Genomic DNA, 20,435 nt, shown 5'->3' on the forward strand with positions numbered 1-20,435 from the left:
ATGAGAAAATATAATTACAGTTAAACAATATTGAATTAGAAACTTCTGCTACCTGAAGTGGTTTGAGAATATTATGTTAAATAACAAAGAGTGATGTGAAGTGATAGAAGCTTTTTCACCTAAAGTCATACTTAAGATGGAAAGAAAAAATCTCAACAGTAAATGGGCAGCAATTAATAAACTGAGTTGATAGCAAAGAATAACTTGGCAGTTATGCAACTGTGCAGTTGCTGTAGAAAGGTTTAAAATGGTGTGTGTACATATATATATATAAAACATATTCAAAATACCATAAAAATACTTCTGTCAGGAGCAAAATAGGTCAACTGCCTAAATTTCCGAGCAGGGAGAAGTGTAATACAGTCAGGAGAAAAAGCGAAAGTTTACATGCTGTATTTGTAAGGAAGCAAGATGAGACACGGATCTCTCGGCACGGCCGGGTTTCGTTCTGCTTTAACCTAGGCATTTCCAGGCACCCCTGCGGCCGGAGGGGAAAGCGGGAACGCTCAGGGCCCAGGCAGCGGGGGGAGAGCCGGGATCCCCCGGCCTCGCCGGATAAAACCTCCCGCACAAGGGGAGCGCCCACCCCCGGCCCCGCTGGCATCGGTCCTCCGAGCCCGGCGCGGGCCCGGCGGCCGGGGAGGTGGACGCGGAAGTGCCGGGGCTGGCGGCGCAGGGCTCGCCCGGGGCGGGCGCGGTGGCGGCGCGGCGCAGGATGCTGGGGCTGGCGGCGGGGCTGCTGGCGGCGGCCGCCGTGGCGCTGCTGCTGGACTGGTACGGGAGCCTGCTCTGGGTCGTGCAGGTGAGCGGGGCCGGGCGGGCGAGGGCGGCCGAGCCTCGGGCACGGCGGAGGCGGCAGTCAAGCCCAGGCTACAGGCGTTTGGCCAGGCTGCCCGAAATGTCGCGTTGGGGGACGGGTTCAGTGCCGGCAGCTCAATGTGGAGCTGCAGGGCGAGGGGCAGGCTGAGCTCGGGGGGGCGGGAGCCCGAGGCGAAAGGCCGGGAGCTGTGAAATCCTTGACACAGCGAAGGGCACAGGAGACTTGTGGCTCGGCCACGGGACCGACACTCAGTGACGGCAGGAGCCCATGACCCCCAGACTTGCTTGCTCTCAGACTGTGAGGGTATAAAAGCCCGGGGATTCCTTTCTTTGGGACACCTTCTTAGAGGTACCCAAGTCAAACTGTTATTTTGTTAATTACTGCATCAAGACTAAATTATTTTAATGATCCCGAAGACTGAGACCCTGCTATGGGAAACCTGGTCTGGCTGTGTGTCAGGTGTAGCTGTGAAGGGGCCTCGGTTGCGGGCGGTGTGTGTGACTGCCAGAGCGGCTCCTGGATGGTTGCACAGAGAAGTTTCCTTATCACACAGACAGATGTGTGTAGTGGAAGCAGGTAATTAAAAATCACCTAATTATTATACTACCCTATATAATGCATCAGTACCTGATGCGGTATTATCTAATACCCTGGGCAGAAATGCAGGCTCTGCCTGTCCTTTTCCCCATCCAAAATCTCAGAAAAGTTGTGTGGCTGAGAAAATAGCTTTACTGATTTATAGCAGTAGAAGGTACTGTGCCAGTATTCAAAGGTCAAATATACACAGCTTTGTTTCCAGGTTAAACATAAAATCCAAGTTGACCTGGCATAGTCCTGGAAGCAAATTGTCACGTCTCAGAGCTTCTGTGGCTTCTTCTGTGGCTCTTCTCCCCAGAGCATTCCCGAAGCACTTAGTGTAGAACTAGCCACAAAAGTGCTTACATATTTGTAGTGTTTACATATTTGTAGTTAACCTATGGCTGAGATGTCCCAGGGATTGCTGTGCATTTCCTTCTAACAAATAGCTGCTTTTACTGTTTTGTTTTCATTCTCAATCTCAAGAACACTTTGCCTCACTTTATTAGCTGCAGGCAGTCCTCTTAGTGGACGAGCTAGCATATATAAGTCCTTTGGTTCTCTCTAATTGGTGGTGTAATTTTTTTCCAATAATTTTTCCTTAAGTGACTTAAGGCTTATTTTTATTGCAGAGTACAAGTATCAAGAGATACACTTGAAATAACGTAAGGAAAGCCCCTGTCCTGAGCTGCTGTCTTGTGAAGAGTCAGATACAGCAGCATATAGCAGCTGCAGAGCTATACTGACAAGCAGCATGCACAGGCCATGTTTCTCTTGCTGTGTTCTCTCTGGTTGTGTCACATCAAGTGGAGTTCTCCCAAGGATAGATCACAGCACAGCTAATTTGAGACTTGGCTTTACTTTCAAGTGGTTATGTTCTCTTTCAGACGTGCCCTTTAACAGCTGCTTTATCATTGACCTAACTTGGAAACTAATTGAGCACCAAATCCAGCCTTGTGCCTGGTGATGTTATGGGAAACAGGCTTCAGGCTCCCTGGTGGATCCATAGGTCTAGCCTAGGTCACTGAAGAGAGCTTAAGATAGTTCTGCCCCCAGCAGTTCCTGTCTTGTTTTTCTTCCCATACACAGGACTATCTCTTCTTAAAGGAACTAAAACACAGTCTTTCTACTTTAATCTTCTATTAATGGCTCATCCACCTTTACTGTAGCAGAATTTGCTTTCTTACCCACTGCCAAATAGACACTCTGGTTCAGTATTTGACATAAGCATGTAATTATTTCTCCCATTTCTGTCAGCTGAAAGCATTCTACTGTTGCTCTAGACCTTGTAATTCTCCCTCATTAATGCCTGCCTCTCCTGAACCACATCTTTGCTAGATAAGGAATGATGATGGTAATTTCTCCTCATTCCTAAATCTCTTCCAACCCATTTTAATGAAAGTAATGATGCAGTGAGAGGCCAAGTATCCACATCAGTCAGAGGGAGGGGAAAGAGCAGCAAATGGGCTTTCACCTACATTTTGGAAAGTAAATAAGAGCATTACAAGCTTTTCATCTTGCCCACTGTCTTTTTATTGGGATATGATCTGAAATGAATTTAAAATTTAAAAAAAAAAAAAAAAAAAGGAAGAAGCTCCACTTCTGAGATCTTCAAATGTCATGGCTGTTAGTGAAGAGAGAAACTTGGTCCCAGCTCTCAGAAGTCCCGGGACACTGTAACTATTAGAAATGACAAGTTGAACCTTTTAAAAAATCTTAAACCCATGAGGAAGAAAAGTGGGAAGGTCACTGTAGGAAATCAGGCACTCGAGCCACTCTCTGCTGTAAGGCTGGAAATTTACATTTGCTGTAGTTACTGGTAGAACATGAGTAAAGTTTTTGTAAGACTTTTTTTTTTTTTCTCAAGAATGAAAACTGTAGAAGTTTTGATTTTCTCTCTTTGATTGCTGAAATAAGTTAATTGCAAATCCACAGGCTGAAAAGAAGCAAACAAGTTGTATCCTTGTCAATGATTAAATGAGGTTTGATGTATTGAGGTAGTTTTGCTGTGCTCTTTGCTTCACAGTAGTTTGAATGCATCGATGAAAGTGAAATGAAAGTTATAAGTGTTTGCCTTTTTTAGCATGCAGTTCTGATCTTGGCAAAAATTCCATGTCATTCCAAATGGGGAGTTTTCCTAATCAGAATTTAAAAACTGTATTCAGGTAATATTTTCTTCATATACAGATGATTGAATAAGTAGAAGTAAATAATTTTTCTCAAAGATATTTTATCTAGATTTTTCAAAAACTACAAGCTTTATAAGAGCAGGCTTATTAATCTGAATGTAAAAGTTAATGTTTTTCTTTCCAAGTGATATTGTCAGATGAGTATTTGCTTACTGCTTTTTGGGCATCAAATACCACTTGTTCACACAAGGGTTTGGGTTTTTGTACAGTATTGAAAAGCTACAATGTAAAAAAATAGAAAAATCTTACTTTTCTTATTCTCCCCAAACTGCTCTTCTGATGTGAGGGGTTTGACTGACTCAGAAATTAACATTATCTTCTACAAGTCATATCATCCTTTCTTAGGCAGTCTTTGCCTTCTTGAAGGCACATGGAATGGGATCTAAACACACTTGTTTGGTCCATTAAAATGCTTGGATAGAATGTTAAAAATCCTTCCACTCAGCTACTGGAAATGTCACACCAGGTACAAAATAAATTTTCAGTACATTTCATGTTCTAGGTAGCTTTAACCTATTGCTTTGCAAACTACTTTGTAGTCTTTCTTGCAGCAAAACCCCTGCATTGCACAGAAACTCTGAGAATGTGAAAGGCAAAGGCCACTTGCAATCATCACAATTTACTGTGGACACCTAAGTGTTTCCTCATACTTTTGTATGCTCTTAGTTTTAAGGAAATTTTCTTGATGTAAATGTAATTTTAGGGTTAGAGTTGCAATATAATTTGCTTGTTCTACTTCCCTTCTCCCCTGGTTAGCCACTTCTGTTTCTCCCTGTATCCCTTAGACTGACATGAATCACTGTGACTGCTCTTACGTTGCATTCTTGTGTATACTTGGCTTTGCAGAAGAACCTGGGTAGCAATAACCTCTGCTTGGGGCAGTGTTTCACTCTTCTGTTTTGCAGGTGTCAGATATTCATATCAGCAAATTTCGGGATCCCAAACGAGTTCCTGACTTTGAAAAATTCTGTTCTGAAACAATTGATGTAATTCAGCCAGCACTTGTTCTAGCAACAGGTGAGCAGTTGAAAAGTGTGAATTTCCTGTTGAGTGCACTGTCAAAGGAACAGCAAATAGGCAAAGTTCTAGGATCTCAAGGCAGAGCTTTAAACATATCTTAAGCAATGGAAATTGAATTGCAGCTGAAGGGAGACTGTAGAAGCTGAAAAGAATAATTTCTCAACAAGGGCATTATTATTATTTTCTTCAGCATTCACTTTCTTCAGTGAGTTTAGTGTGTTCTATGTAACAGACACAGTCACACAAGATAGCTAATGTTTTCCCAATAGGTGTTGCTGTATCTTAGCCCTTGCTGGCAGCTACCTTTCCTCATGTCCTGGTCATGATTCTACATTCTTTGTGTTTGAAATTACAGATGTGAGCAATGTCTGTGGTTAGCCACTAGGATACAGTTCCTCTCTCAGAACCATCCCTGCTCATTTGTATGAAATTCACCGGTGAATTAATGTAAGATTTCATTGCTGGTTTCCATTTGAACATATCATACCAAGAGAGGTGAAATAAACCTTGCCACTTCATTTGACAGCTTGCTGTTGAAATAGATTAAGTTTTGACAAGAAAATTGAAATTACTTTGAGCCGTTACTGTATGCAAGGCTTTATAATCTTAATGCTAGACCTGGAGTTCTCTTTCTACAGAGAGTTATTGTCTAATTGGTGAAAGTGCTGCGGTGATATGGTCAGGAGATGTCTAATGAGGCTGCTGCATCTGCATGAGAAGGTGTTTACCTTGATCTTGTGGACCAGATACAGAAACATGCAGATTGCATCCAGGCCTGCAGCCATTTAGACTTGGAGGCAGGGATGGCATACTTGTCTAGTTACAGTATTTTTATAAACTGTGTAGGCCTCTAGTTATATCTCACCTTTGTACACTATTAGGTGATCTGACAGATGCTAAGACAAGAGATAAACTGGGATCTGAGCAGGTAGAAGATGAGTGGAAAACTTATCAGTCAATCCTGAAGAGATCGAGGGTCATGGAAAAAACCAAATGGATAGACATCAAAGGGAATCATGGTAAGAAGAAAATGAAACATTTCTGTCTTTCCTGTGATTGCAGATCACAGAATATAAAGGTAAAATGTTAGTAGTCACTAGTGTGTTAGTATTCATGACTCAGGAGAAAGGCTTGCCATCCACATGTCTGCTGAGGACACACTTTGTTTACACTCTTAGTGGAGTGAGTTTTAGTACCAGAGAAGTAAGAGTCTTTTACCTGGCAAGTGGTCGAACATGACTTCAGATGTTAGTTTCCACATCATTATTTTATATACCACATTATTTAATGGAGGGGCAAACTGTAATCTTACCATACTGAATAAATGGTTTCAATTTACTTTTTATAGACTTCCACCTCACAGGTTTAAGTTTAAAAGGTGTCACATATCCAGCAGCTAAAGGAAATTTGGTTTCTTTTGAATAGAAGGGAGTCATGGGAGTTTAGATCCATCAGGTGTTGCCACACTGTAAGCATTCAAACACAAGCTGACAATCATGTAGGCTGTATAAACAGGCTGCACAGGAAGCTGCCCTGGGGGGAAAAAAGTGTAAGCTTTGTCATATATACTCACTTTCCTGTTAGGCTTCTGTTAGCAGCATTAATGGAGAAGTGGAACTGTTGCAGTACAGACTTCCCCAAGCTGATGTCTGTTCTACACATGCTATTCTCTAAAGTAGTCATGTAAAATAAAGTAGTCATGGCATCTCTAAATGAGATGCCATGACTACTTTATTTTACATGAATGAGTTAAGTCTTACTTACAGAGCATGCACCCAGTCCATAAAAGCTCTTGAAAAGTTCTGTGGTCAAAATGGAGACATATTTAGTTTTTGGTTGCTAAATAACAATTTACATTCCCACAATGCCTTTATCTTTGCATTGAAACTTGAATGAGGAAACTATTGCCATTTAACTGCATTGAGTATATAATGTCTCCTCTGCTCAGTTAGTCTGCTTGTCAGTCATGCATTTTTTGAAAAGTAGCTCTTCAGCACCTGCTGAGACTGCTTTATCTCAACATTACCTAGTTAGATACAGGGCCAAGGATCAATTTGATCTGAAAGTTTCCTTATTTCCTTTTTTACTCCTTTACAGATTCATTCAACATTCCACGCCTGGATAGTGTTCAGAATTATTACAGGTACTTTTATTTACCATACAGATGCAGCTATATTCAAGGTCAAATTCACTAAACAATATTCTGTTTTCAGTTATCACATATATGCTTTTTCACTGACTTTCCTATAGCCCAGGATCGTATCTACTATTCTCTCTGTCTTTTGCATTGTCAGTTAGAGCAGAATTGATTAAGAAAATAGAGAATTCTTTGTGCAGATCTCTTATCTCTTACCCTTCTGTGTTTTGTAATTGAGTGTGTTAAATCTGTCAATGTCTACAAAATTTTCAGTCACACTCTAGGAGAGAGAAGATGGAAGAGTGAAATGGAGTTATTTTTTCAATATATAAAAATATATTTATATTTAAAACTATTAAAATTATAAAAATTGTTTGCAGAAATAAAAATAAAAGCTAGGAAAAATGGTTATTCAACACCACATTCTGATGTTCATTATGCATTAAAATTAAAGAGGGCAATGGGTTGTATTGAAATGCAATATTTTTACACAAAAACATAGGTTCCTATTGTATGTTCACAGCATTAGCAGAGGATGAATCAACTGTTACACATACTCAAAGTGAGACTAAAGGAAGAAATTTTATTGAAGTTGATGATGTTCACAAAGATAATGCTAACTTAAAAAATATTTTGAAAGGGTTTTTATGGCATTAGTATTGAAAACTTTTTAATATATTGGCTTGTATTCTATTTAGTTCAACCTTTCTGGCAATTTTATTGTTTTGACTGGTGGAGGAACAGGGACATGAACTGATTTCTGGATGGCTGTGCTCAAATTATACTCATAATCTGAACTCAGGAATGTTTTAGCTTCCACAAATCATGCAGGGAGTAAAACAAAACTAAAACAAATTTAAAAAATCCAAATGCACACAAAATGCCCATGCCAAAACCCCAAAAGAAATTAAAAAAAAGAAAAAAACAACCTAAACTTAATGAATTTTAGTGATTCTCAGATTAACTCATAATAATTTTAGCTACAGATTTTAATCCTTAACAGAGCAATTTAGGTGGTACTGTTAGTTGAAATGTCATGTCTTTGCCAGTGGAAGATATGTACAATTCCCATCTAGCATAAAGTATCAAAAGCACTTCAGTTTTGTAAATCAGAAATAGTGAAATTACCTGTTGTCAATGAAAAGAGAGAAAGTAATGCATGTTTGTCGTGGCTACAAGCTTTTCTAACAGCAGTATTTCCATCTTATTTTGTTAGGAAATACTCTGCCTGGCGTAAAGATGGCTCTTTCCATTATATCCACACTACCTCTTTTGGGAACTATTCATTCATCTGCGTGGATGCCACACTCAGCCCAGGCCCTAAGAGACCCTATAATTTTTTTGGGATTTTAAACACGGTATTGTATAAGTCTTTGCATTTCATTTTGCTGGCTGTTTTATTTCTGTAGTGGTTTGTTTGGAGGTTTGGGGGTTTTTTAATATAGAAAAATTGTTTGAAAGATTTGTGTTCATCTATAAGAGTGTTTACATTTTTAAGTTATAATGCATGTGAGACATTTATTTAACAAAACAGATTTGTCACCTGCCTGTTTCAGAATCAAATGGCAGAGCTGTCTTTGATGGCAACAGAAAGTCTACACAGCAACCATACTATCTGGTTTGGCCACTACCCCACTTCAACTATCATCTCCCCATCCCCTGGAATACGAACACTAATGAGGTAAGATCTTCTTATCCTGTATGTTTTCAGCATGAAGTACATTTCTTGCCTGTCTTCACATGCTCATCTCTCACTTTTAGGTTTTTTGCAGTGATATTTCCTTCCCACCCAAATAATCACAATTCTTATTAGTTCTGCCACAGCCTATTTATGTGGACATCTCCATACAATGGGCGGGCTGATGCCAGCCTTGCACAGTCAACACCGTGGTGGCACTTTGGAACTTGAATTGGGAGACTGGATGGATAATAGGAGGTAAGAAAAGCCCATATGAGGAAATTATTATATGAAACCTACCTTGCTGTACTGTGATTCCCTTTTATGCTGTGTGGTGAATTTGAAAGAAGCATGAGATCAGCCTGATTGGTTATTATTATTAGTGCTTTTGAAAAAAATGGCCTTGTGTGTACATTTGGGATTTTTCCCCATACCAACTGTATGATAATAAATTAAATAATTTTTTATTAATTCTTGATATTTAAAAACTAAAAAGGGGACATCTAAATATGTATCCAGATAGTATGTGTTTAGTATTCAAATTTAGACAAATAAATTGTTGTAAAATTCAGCATCACTACTTCAAAATACACATGCTCTGCTGTAGCTGTTAGAATTCTTGACACAGAAGTAGTCCACCTGAGAAATGTTACCTTACTTATATATCAAAAAGTGTCTGATGCTACATGTAGTGTATAGTAGTATATTAGCTTTTATTCTGCAGTAATCCAAAGAAAGATACTGGTATGAATACAGAGGAAGTGCATGCTGGGGTTGTTGTCCTGAACTAGAGTACCTACACAGACACTGTGGAAATGTACATTATATTTGAGTTCTTTAATGTAAGGTTCATCTATCTGATTCATGTGCAAAATTCAACAGATCTTCACACTTGGAACTTTGAGTACTGCTTCTATGATTTATAATGAAATTAACCTCATTAGAGGTAAGCAACTGTAGAGTTAATATAGCATAGTTGGAAAATGTAAGATCAACTACAGAAGGGAATAAATGGAAAATAAAGCCAGGTTCTTTAGGAACTTGAGAAGCATGGAAATCAGCTGTTCACATGGCAGTTTGTATTAACAAAATCTTTTTCCTTTCATTATAGATACAGGATCCTCGCGTTTGATCATGACCTACTCAGCTTCGCTGATGTGAACTTTGAAGAGTGGCCTGTAGTTCTCATCACCAATCCTAAATCCTTCCTTTACAGCAGTTCTACTCATGAACCACTAGTCAAAATTCTTTATTCCACTCATATCAGGTACCCTGTAATGTCTTGATTTCACAATATTTAATTATATACAAAACTTTTTTTTTTTCAAATGTGTGTCTACTCTTCTCAGAATTCACTTTTCTCTGGAAGATTATTCCAGAGAACTTGCTTTGTATCATATCTGTGATAAAAAGATTGTGTAGTAGTAATTCATGTTTGTTTTATTTATGCAGTTATTTCCCCTAAATGAACTTTATGTAACCAAAGCTGATCAATTAATATATAATTAAAATAGATTCATATGTAATCAATATGCACAGATTAACATGTAATTTCTGTTATCTCATATGTTCACATCAACTCTGATAATTTCAGGATTTTGTCTACGTATTTTTCTAAATTATTTCTCTATTCACTTCAGACTTCTTAGCTTTGTCTTTTCAATTCTACATCCTTTATATATTAAAACATGAGAAGTCTCTGTCAATTTTCGTATTAATTTTAAATCTCTCCATCTTTCCATTTTTACCTTATCTATTTAATTTTTACATTTATATTTCAGATTTTTAGGCCCTTTATAGCATTTTATATTTGCTGTAAGATTAATCTGCTTGAAATACTGCATACACAGGGTTACAATAAAAATAAGTTTCTCATACTTTTCAGTTGGGGAGCAGTATTGTACTAGAAGTCGTAATAATTTTCCAGTTTCCTATTCAGAACCTTATCTGAACATTCTTATATTAAATATATGAACTGGTAGAATTGTTCACCATAACTGTATGAAACACCTGCATTGACTAAAACATGCTCTGGAACGCCATTCATATTACCAGAAATGAAAGGAATTGCATGTGCAATATTTTGAGTCTGTATTAGTATCACTGTTTCTGTGAATATAACCCTACTGCCAAGTGACAATACCTTTGTTGGTATCTGGGATCTGTAATATCAGTCTTGCAGTCCACTCCATTTGTCTTAAATGCAGTTACAAACTCTGAGAGGTTATATTCTGACTAGCAAAAAGGAAAAAAAGGGGAAAAAAAGAAGGAAAAAACCCCACTCCAAACAACAAAGGACTTTAGAGAGAGAGAGAGCCTGATATTTTTTATGAAGTCATCTACAAATCTTTGGTTGTGTGTCTGTGTGTGCTGGAGGAGGCATACCACTTGTGTTGGCAAGTGTTTTGAAGCAAAAGTTCTAAAATTATTTCTGCCAGGGCCTTACAACTTCTGCCACCTTTTTGTCTGTTCCACAGCCATTTTTCTATCCTGTTCTTTTGTGTAGTGCCACACAGAACTCTTTTTTTTTAACTGTAGGAAAGACCTACCACATTATCATGAGCCTACAGATATTTCACTGTTTTAATTTCTAAATCTTTTGAACTCTTTACTACAAGGTAGCTTAACCTTTAGGGACTTTTTCTTAAGGAAGTAATGGCATACCTGCAAGTCCAGTAACAAATCTGTTTATTTTGCTCCTTATTTACTCCTTAGAATTCTGGCATTCTCTCCTTCTGTCATTATCTCTGTCAAAGTCTACATAGATGGAGTTCACCTGGGGAATGCACATCAGGTGTCTGGTCCTCTCTATGTGCTGAAGTGGAATCCACAAAACTACAGTGAAGGGTTCCATCACATAGATGTGACTGTCCAGGTAAGGTACCTGTTGGCATTTTTTGTATTAATTTTTTTTCTTGTCATGGTTTCTCTATCACCCTCCTGCCTTACATAACTAGGAACAAAATACTTGATAACAGACTTAATTTCATATTTGTCTGATTACAAAACCTGAAGAATTTAATAAAGGAATAAATATTGACTGCTAAGCACCAAAATATTCATTAAGCTGCTGGGATAAAGAAAGAAATATTATTTTTCATAAGAAGTAAAATAAGACACGACAGAAGTGCGAACTTGAATTGAAATTGGCCAGAGATGTCAAAAATTACACGAAAGGGTTCTAAAGATGTATAAACAATAAGCAGAAAGAGAAGGAAAATACTGGCCAGGTGTTAAACAGCAGAGGTGAATTAGTCACCAACAGCTCTGAAAAGGCAAAGGTTCTCAACACTTTCTTCACCTCTGTCTGTCCTAGCAGTGTCGGGCCTCAGGCTTTGGGAACAAGGATCAAGGTTGATGCAAACAGAGACCCACTGAAAATGAAGGAAGAGTTGGAGTAAGACCTGGCACAGGAGCTTGATCCTACAGATTAATGGGCCCTGACAGTTTCCACTCCAGAATGTTAAGAGACCTGGTTGACATCTTTGTGAGGCCACTCTCCATAGTCTTGGAGAAGTTGTGTAGATCAGGGGCATCCCAGAAGATTGGCAGAAGGCTAGTGACTCTCCTGTCTATAAGAAGGGCTTAAGGGAGGATCCAGGAAATTACAGGCCCATTAGTCTTATTTCAGTCCCTGAGAAAATTAGGAAATAAATCCTTGTGGGGGGCTTTCTCAAGTCAGATGAAGCACATGACTAGGAAGAGCCAACACAGATTAACCAAGGGCAAATTGTGGGCCAAGAAGAACATTATGAAATTCATAAAGGAAAAGTGTAAGGAGTTGCACCTGGGAAAACATAATCCAGGAGTGCAGCACAGGCTGTGACCTGCCTGGCTGGGGAGCAGATCTGTGAAAAGGGACCTCAGTGTCCTGTGGACCACAAGCTCAGTGTGAATGAACAGTGTGCTGGTGCAGCAGAGAAAATCTACTGGATGCCAGGATGCATCCACAAAGGCACCACCAGCCAAGACAAGTCACTATCCTGCTCTACTGAGTGCTTGCCAGGCCACATCTGGAACACTGTGCTGAAACTGTTGAATAAATGACAATAAACAAATGTTTGTTTATCTATATGGGTTTATAGCAATACACCAGAAATGAAGCACAACAAAATTTCAAAATATTTTAATATGGGCTATTACCTAGAATTGAACTTTCAGAAAACAATTGTGAGGGGGAACAGTCACAGTCTTCTGTAAGTTGGTGAATCTCTGACAGGCTCTTCTTCATATGTAGCACTTTCAGATTATGATTTTATAATTATCAATTTACTTGAAACTGCAGAATTGACTGTAAGTAATACTTTGTAGGTAGAATTTAATACAGCAGTATGCCAGAGAAGCTTACATCAATTGTATCTTTCTAGAAAAACTGCAATGATAATCAGGAATTTTAACTAGACAGTTTTTTGTACCACTGCTATGTAATTGCTCTCATTTTATGTCAATCTAGGATGCATCAGGAAGAACTGGCACACGGGGCCATTTATTTGGTATGGAAGAAAACCTCTCTCTTAGATTTGACTTCTGGTCATCTGTTATTCTTCTCACTGACCACTATGTTCTAGTAAGTACTTTCAGCAAAACAGCTGTTACTCCATGTTGGTTTCCCAATCTGCAGTAGGCATTTTCGTAATTCCTGCAGGAATTTGTAGACTTGAATGCAGTTGACTTTTTCCAGATATGACTCTTGGAATTCCAAAACATTTAAAGTTTCTCAAGTTGCACACTTCAACCGCAAATGTGCAACAATGGTTTATACAAACAGTTGACATCCTGGATTTAGTCCCAATTACCCATTTTTGGGCGTAAGTATACACGCATTTTGTGCAAGCAAGAAATTGAAAAAGAGCTACTGGAGAGAGTAGAAAAAAGAAACATTAAACAGAAGAAAAATTCACTGTGAACTGTTGAAATGTTTTCTGCAAATATGCTCACTGTCAGCTGCTGACATTATAACTAGCTCCAGTGAAGTGAAGGGCAAAATCCCCATTGACTTTAGTAAGTTCCAGGTCATATCCAGGTGTGTTACAGCTCAGTACATGCAAAGAAGGATGTCATGTCTTAGTAGTCTAGGTGCATTTCTAGAACTACATAAGAAAGTCCACATGACTGTAATTATTATCTTTGTTTTCTTAATCAGTCCTGCATTCTACACCATGTCTTGAACTGCATTTTTCCTCAGAACAGTGCTCAGACAATGTTTTGCGTTGCAAGTGTAACTACACTTTTTCAATGTTGTTTACAAACTCTCTTTTTTTAAAGATTCATGTCTATTGCTTTCAGACATTCAGAAGAATTCAAGTCAGTACAATACAAATCCTAGAACTTAGAAACTCTTAAGTTTCCTTTTTTACTCTTCAGTTTAATGATACCAATAAGCTTTGAATATGTGTTTCAAATAGAATCTTTGTAGCATTCTATCAGTGTCCATAAGGCATGCTCCAAGGCTGTAATTATTCCAGGGCTGGCTTATAGTCAAAACTGTCTTTTCAGGCTCGAGTGCTCTTTGGACTGACTGTGCTGATTCAGATTACCTTGCTTGTTGTTTTCCGACACCTCCAAAAGCCAGCACTCAAAGGTATCAACTAATGTTTGCCCGTGGTTTTTAGTAGTTCTATTTTCCCCTAAAGTTTTTACTGTTGACCTGTGTGCTAACAATATGTAAGTAATTGTGCTGTTAATCACTATATGCATTTTACATCTGCTTCTGTGGGGTTTGATTGGTATCTCAGAAGCTGTTGTTTCACTTTTAAGGGAACCTGGGAAACCTCCAATATATCAAATAAAGTAAACTAGAAACTTGAGCAGGTATTTTTGTTTAAACAAAAATTAAGTTGATTGAAGCCCAAGATTTCATTTTCATTTTCTCACTGAAGAATCCAATATATAGGGAAAGGAATGTTTTGTTTGTATTTTCTATATGTGTGCTTGTTTCACTACAGTTGTCACAGAATTCTCTCTCGCCTAAGTGGAGAAACAGGTTTCCTTTGGCAAAGACAGTATTTGTTAACTTTTGCAAAGAACATGAACAGGATTGGGTCTTTCTCAAAATAATATTAAGGCCATTTCTGTCATAACTTGATACTTTGTTTGTGATCCATCTAGTTAATGAAAATTATTTCTATTAAGCTCATGACGTTTATCCTTTAAACAATCATTTGAACCACACCTTACTAATGAGATTTTTCTGGAAGCCACCTCCCTTCCTATTCATGTCAGCGTTTGTCCCTTCCTTTATACTCCTAATTGTGTAGCATCCTGAGGTAACTACAGCAACTGCTTACATAGAAAAGAATCAGATTTTCAGTTGCCTTTATGGAACTCAGCAGCTAAATATTAAAAAAAGTGACTCTGTGGTCAGCTAGGTCCATGTGGACCATGATAAATGTTTGACAACTTAATGAACAAGTTTGTTAGAGCTGTTGATTTCCAAAGGTGAAGTTTTCCCTCTAAGGGTTAATTCTTTGTGAGAAGACCACATAATATGTGTAAGTCTACAAGCTAACTTTTTAGGAAGGCTTGATTTTTGAAATGTCTGCTTTAGTTAGAGAGCTACTACTGCTTTTTTCTGCTAACACCACACACTTGTCAGAATGTCATTTTAATGCCTAGCCTTAATTTTGAGCTGCTATCAGATCTCACTAAAGTAGATTTAATCAAAGGAAATCCAATTAATCTAGTCCATGCTGACCCACCTTTCTGGGTTTGCAGAGTTACTGTTTTGATTCTCTTACTTTTAATTTAATACATACTTTCTCCATGTTTTTCATTCTAGCTAACTTCATTTTCTGGGTATAGAATGGTCGTTCAGTATTATTTACATACAGTAAGTGTATTCCTTTAGAATGGCAGGTTTCTCTGCTGTTTTTAATACAGATTGTTATATTTATTGGTTCTTTACTTAAAGTTATCACAGTAATAGTAATGCATTCCTCTGCAATTTTCTGTAGACATACCAAATATTATTTCATACTCCTTATTTAAAAGAATGAGTAAATAGCGTGCAGATTTGTTTCAGAAAGACCAGTATTATCCATACATATATCTGGGGAGGTGTTGCAAACCGAATTAAGTGTATTTTTCTTAAATGTTGTCTCTGTTTAGAAAAGCCGGGATTACTTACTCTGACTTCATATTCTCTTCATGTCTTCAGTAAAACAAACACCTTCTATTACTCAATTCTGGTTCTGAATTTATACACCATTCTGGGTAAGTAGCCTAGAGGACTGGAGAACATAAATTAGTATTTTGAAATTACACATTAGATCCTGATGAAGATTAAGAATTCTAACATCTTGGAGAATGGGGAAAATCTACTTAAGTTACAAAATCTATGTGGAACTTTAAAAGTTCATGTCCAAAGAGACTAAAGGTTTATTTCTAAGAGCTTAACTTAGAAGTCCTGAATTAATTAAGCACTTAGATTGTTAAATTACTCTGAAAGCAAAGTGAGTATTTTTAAATTCAGTTTGGTTTTCACTTTTTTTTGATTGTTAGCATCAGAGCTAACAATCTGAGCTTGCTTTCCTCTGATAACATGTTACTGAAATAGCTATTTTCTTGTTAGTCTGTGTAGTATGCATAACACAGAGCAGCCTGCCTATTTTAATTTCTATGCTGAGCCAGGCTGGAATTGTTTGTGACCACAATTTTCATATATCTTACTGTAATTCTGGGAAAAAGCTACCCTTTTCACCTCTCTCATAAGGAAGATATTATATGTGGTGTTGAAAATTGTCACAGAGATGAAACTAATTCAAAAGCATTTTCATTGCATGCCACAACCCCCTGTCATACTGTGTGGTATTTTCATACCATACTGCTGTTTGCTGAATATGAAAACATGAGGCTGATTACTCTGGACAAGCAGTAGGAAGGGAAGTCTCAGGGTACAAAGGGCCATGTGGGAAAGGGCTGTGTCTCTGCTGTGTTTCCTGACGGTGATGTTTGGTTTCCTCTCTTGCAGGACCGTGGTTTGTAGGTGAACTGATAGATGGACAGATGGGGGCCTGTTTTTCCTTTGGGGTGTTTGTTGGTGGTTCCTTCTTACAGGGCAGTATGACGTTCGTGGTTGGGATTCTACAGGTGAGTATTTATAAAACAAAGGCTAAAAACCAGCACTTTTCTTTTCTCTCAGGGGCTTTTTTCCATTTTTTAAAATAGATTTAAAGAAATGAGTCTTGGAAATAGAGAGATTAGTGACCATGCCTGAATACAAGTGGTCTTTCTTACCTTTCTGCAAATTTAAAGAAAGGAAGGAGGTTGTGCATTATTTTCACAAACTTCTTTTTTTCTGTAATAAAATGATGTTGCTTTGGATACCCTGGATATCTGGATTAGAGGCTGTCTCTACAGATTTACAACTCTAAATTTTCTATAAATTTTCTGGTTTTGCCCTTGGCTCACACAATGCCATTAAGCAAAAAACTGAGTGGCCAGGGCAGCCCTTGCAGCCTTAATAACCCTTCAGGTCAGTAGGTGTCACTCTCTAATCACAGTCCAGTTTTCCAGGAGCGGTTTCCCCATTAATCTGAAAGACAAAGTGTCATTCCTTGGCATTTAAGACAGAGGGCCAAACCAGCATTGCCTCCTTCTTCATGGTGTCTCCCTTGTACCCGTGTGGCACCGCAGTGGGCTGGGTCAGAGTTAAGCTGACATACAGACCGTCTGGTTTGCCATGATCAGTAGGTGTCACTCTCTCAGCACATAAGTCCAGTTTTCCCAGGAGTGGTTTCCCCATTAATCTGAAAGACAAAGTGTCATTCCTTGGCATTTAAGACAGAGGGCCAAACCAGCATTGCCTCCTTCTTCATGGTGTCTCCCTTGTACCCGTGTGGCACCGCAGTGGGCTGGGTCAGAGTTAAGCTGACATACAGACCGTCTGGTTTGCCATGTTAGTTTTTTGCTAAGTCCGGCTTCCTGAATCATTTCCAGGAAATGTCAGATGCGTGTTAGTGCCTCTGACTGCAAGGGAATGGGCAGGAGTGCTTGGCCTGGGACTCAGGCCCAGGCAGTCGCAGCTTTATCAGCTGCAAAGTCGTAGAGGTGCCTTCTGAGATTCCATCTCTGGGAATTGTACTCAGCCCTTAGAATGGGACAGCTTTATCTGTGCGTACGTTTTTAAGCCTTCATAGATGTTACCCAGAACCCTTGGCTTGCTCACTGTCTTATTTTTCTCTGCTTTTCCTTTCAGCTGATGTTTTTCAACCTGCCATTGACGGCCTATCTGTGCTGGTGCCTGCTGCTGCGATGCCAGGGCCACAGCTTCCGTTCCCACATCCGTCATGCCCGACGCCTCGTGGCTGTGCTTGTTCACGTGGCAATGGCCCTGCTCCTGGCCTGGCAGGTCTATTCCTGCTACTTCCTGCAGCGAACATACGGCACCTTGGCGTTCTTCCTCTCCCCAATGAGAACGTGGCTGGTGGTACTGACCGCAGCTCTCATTTATAAAACCTGGACACTGAAATCATCAGAGCTCAGAACTTACATTATAGAGATAAAAAACTGTCAAAGCTCCTGAGTATAAGTACTCCAAAGTCTGTCTTAAAAACTGTCAAGGTACAACCTTATCATTTTGTGATGCTGGAATTCCATACACCCCAACCATTAGGTGGTAAGACCCAAAGCTGCACCTGCACTGCTACAGAACTGTATTAAATAGTAAATGTACAATATGTTAAACACTTTCCTTGTATTATACAACATACTGTATAATACATGTTATATAATACAGTTATGCGTTTTACATCAATACAGTCAACTGTGGAATAATATCATCAATGAGGTTTTTTTAGTGATACAGAGATAAATGTGTCCATATGGCTCACAAATGGAAATATTTGCCTATTACTACTGTGAATGGAAAAATACTTTTAATTAATTATTGATTTTTATAATGCTGCAAAATACGAGCATAGGACTTGATGAGCTTCTGGATTTGTGATTCTTTGATTTTTATTTCAGGGTTGACATGTGTTTTTACAAGACTAGACCAGATGTCTTTATGAAGTAATAGTGATTGCAAAGGCATTGTAGTGGCCTTCAGTCAAACTGTGCAACTGTGCCCATATGTTTTCAGTTCATAATGCTGTATACAAGCACATTATAGGCTGCAAAGTGTGTGTATGTGTTTGTGTTCATGTTTACCTGAGCTGTGGCCTATAGATCTTGCCCTGGGGGTGTTGGCTAACTAACCAGGCTCACTCTCTGGAAGGAAGGAGTTTCATTTTCCACTACTGAGGCTGCCAGTCCTCCCACCCATGACTGGTAAAAGGACAGTGACTTACCAGTGGTGCTGGGGTTTTCAGCTTCAGAGCAAAGAATGGAGACAATGTCCTCAGGATGGGAGAGGCTGTAGGAATATTATGGTATGATGCTATAAAGTCTGTAATTTCTGTTTTTCTGGGTCTCAGCTGTGTTTCTGGGTCTCAGCCAAATGCACCAAAGAGTGACCTAAGAAAAATCGTTTCTTTGTTTTCATTTTTTATTAAGTTCAAAAATTTTAGAACATTTAGTTACCATAATGAAGAATGCAGTGATCCAGAGTCAAGAAAGCTGAGGTGCCTTGATCTGTAAAGAACACTGTGTTGCTTCACAAAAGACCAGCTGTGAGCAGAACATCTAAAATACTTTAGGTAATTTTACAGTAACTTATTTATGGCTTCTCAAGGAAAAAGAGGGCTAATTTATCTATGGTCCCTTTGGAAAAAAACAGCAGTGACTGTAGAAGAACACAGTAAAATGAATTGGAAGAAGATAATGACTACAACAAGGACTTTTGTTATTTCTAACAGATGACAGTTTTCCTATTCCTTAATTTCTGTTCTTCAGTGATACAGGAAAATAGTAATGTAATACTAATAATAACATAATGTCTTCAGTGTAATAGGAAAGAGTACCCATTTACATGAGTTAAATACACTGTTAAGAGAATAAAGAATGTAATTTGTTGCTACACAAGTTTGTTTTGCAAAGCTGTTAGAAAATCAGAGATGGCACCAAATTTATTTGTGAGATACAATATGGAAAAATTGATAATAAAATGACATTTCACAATTAAATTACTTTTACGTGATTAGAGAGAACAAGAAGTGGCAATAATATACTTCATATCTTTTGACTTGTTCCCATTGTTAAATATTATGTTACCCAATAGTTTTATCCTTAGGCTGGCCTCTCCAATAGTCTGCACTGCACACACTTGAACCCACTGATTGGTTCAACCCCACACTGAGCATTCATGCATGGCTTGTGTGGACGCTGAATTTTAATTTTTTTTTAAGAAGAAAGAGGAACAAAAGTGCACTTACCAATCTAGAAAATTCTGGGCGTCCAGGAAAGCTGACACATAACCCCTCTGGCTTCCTCAAACACCTCTCTGGGGCACTGCAGCACCCCAGTGCTGGAGAGGATTCGCTGAGGTCACTGATCAAGGGCTGGGTGAACGGTGGAGACCTGTCCCACCTGATTTGCTGCCGCCAGGACAGCAGGATGATCCGGCTCTGTGGCTGTGTCACCAACACTCCTGTTGTCCCAGCTATGGGTTCTCTCACCAGCTGTGCAAGAAGCCGATGGACACAGAGTTGAGAGGTGCATTTCCTGTGGGAACAGAGTGGGTGACAGAGCAGGCACATCTGCAGTGTCTGTATCCACTTTTATATATCCCAACCCCTGGAACAACAGCGTTCCCCCTGCAGTCATTGCCTATACATTTTCTTGCCTTCATTTAAAGGCACACTACTCTTTCATTTTGCCACTGATGCTCTAGAGGAAAGTGGCTGATGGGATTATATTTCACTGTGCTAATGACTAAAGGTTAGCACAAAAGTCAAGCAAACTTCTTCTTTGGCCTTATCAGGCAGTTGTTCCTGTGTTATCTCCTTGTTTATTGGATTTATAGAGCCATCTTCCTCTGCTTTGCACTCATTTTGCAGATTTATGGAGTCATCCTTTTCTCACTTCTCCTCGCTGGAGCCTTGTTTCTTGGTTCCTCCTGACTATCTTGCAGAGAAT

General features: G+C 38.9%; 1 protein-coding gene across 3 annotated transcripts; it reads left to right on the forward strand.

Moving 5' to 3' along the window:
- Positions 1-772: 772 nt before the first annotated feature.
- On the forward strand, positions 773-19,483 carry TMEM62 (transmembrane protein 62). Of its 3 annotated transcripts, none has more exons than XM_041402430.1 (14): positions 773-802; positions 4,491-4,602; positions 5,487-5,624; positions 6,703-6,748; positions 7,959-8,100; positions 8,299-8,423; positions 8,556-8,678; positions 9,532-9,687; positions 11,136-11,295; positions 12,874-12,987; positions 13,917-14,001; positions 15,528-15,632; positions 16,390-16,508; positions 17,617-19,483. In XM_041402430.1, the coding sequence occupies exons 3-14, from the start codon at positions 5,585-5,587 to the stop codon at positions 17,941-17,943; spliced, it is 1,542 nt and encodes a 513-aa protein (XP_041258364.1). In that variant the 5' UTR covers positions 773-802; positions 4,491-4,602; positions 5,487-5,584; the 3' UTR covers positions 17,944-19,483. The 3 variants fall into 3 exon arrangements, with proteins under 3 accessions (XP_041258364.1, XP_041259238.1, XP_041260075.1); XM_041403304.1 differs by lacking the exon at positions 773-802 and adding an exon at positions 1,247-1,396; XM_041404141.1 differs by lacking the exons at positions 773-802; positions 6,703-6,748 and adding an exon at positions 1,247-1,396.
- The last annotated feature ends 952 nt before the right edge of the window (positions 19,484-20,435 follow it).

Source organism: Onychostruthus taczanowskii, unplaced genomic scaffold, assembly GCF_017590055.1.
Source record: "Onychostruthus taczanowskii isolate IOZ18803 unplaced genomic scaffold, ASM1759005v1 scaffold1, whole genome shotgun sequence".
NCBI classification, from domain to species: Eukaryota; Metazoa; Chordata; class Aves; order Passeriformes; family Passeridae; genus Onychostruthus; species Onychostruthus taczanowskii.

Bases quoted from the DNA above. Each gene is read 5' to 3' on its own strand.
- TMEM62 (XM_041402430.1), top strand. From the start codon at position 5,585: ATGGAAAAAACCAAATGGATAGACATCAAAGGGAATCATG. The intron at 6,749-7,958 runs GTACTTTTATTT...TTATTTTGTTAG, and splicing joins AGTGTTCAGAATTATTACAG to GAAATACTCTGCCTGGCGTA. The intron at 11,296-12,873 runs GTAAGGTACCTG...ATGTCAATCTAG, and splicing joins ACATAGATGTGACTGTCCAG to GATGCATCAGGAAGAACTGG.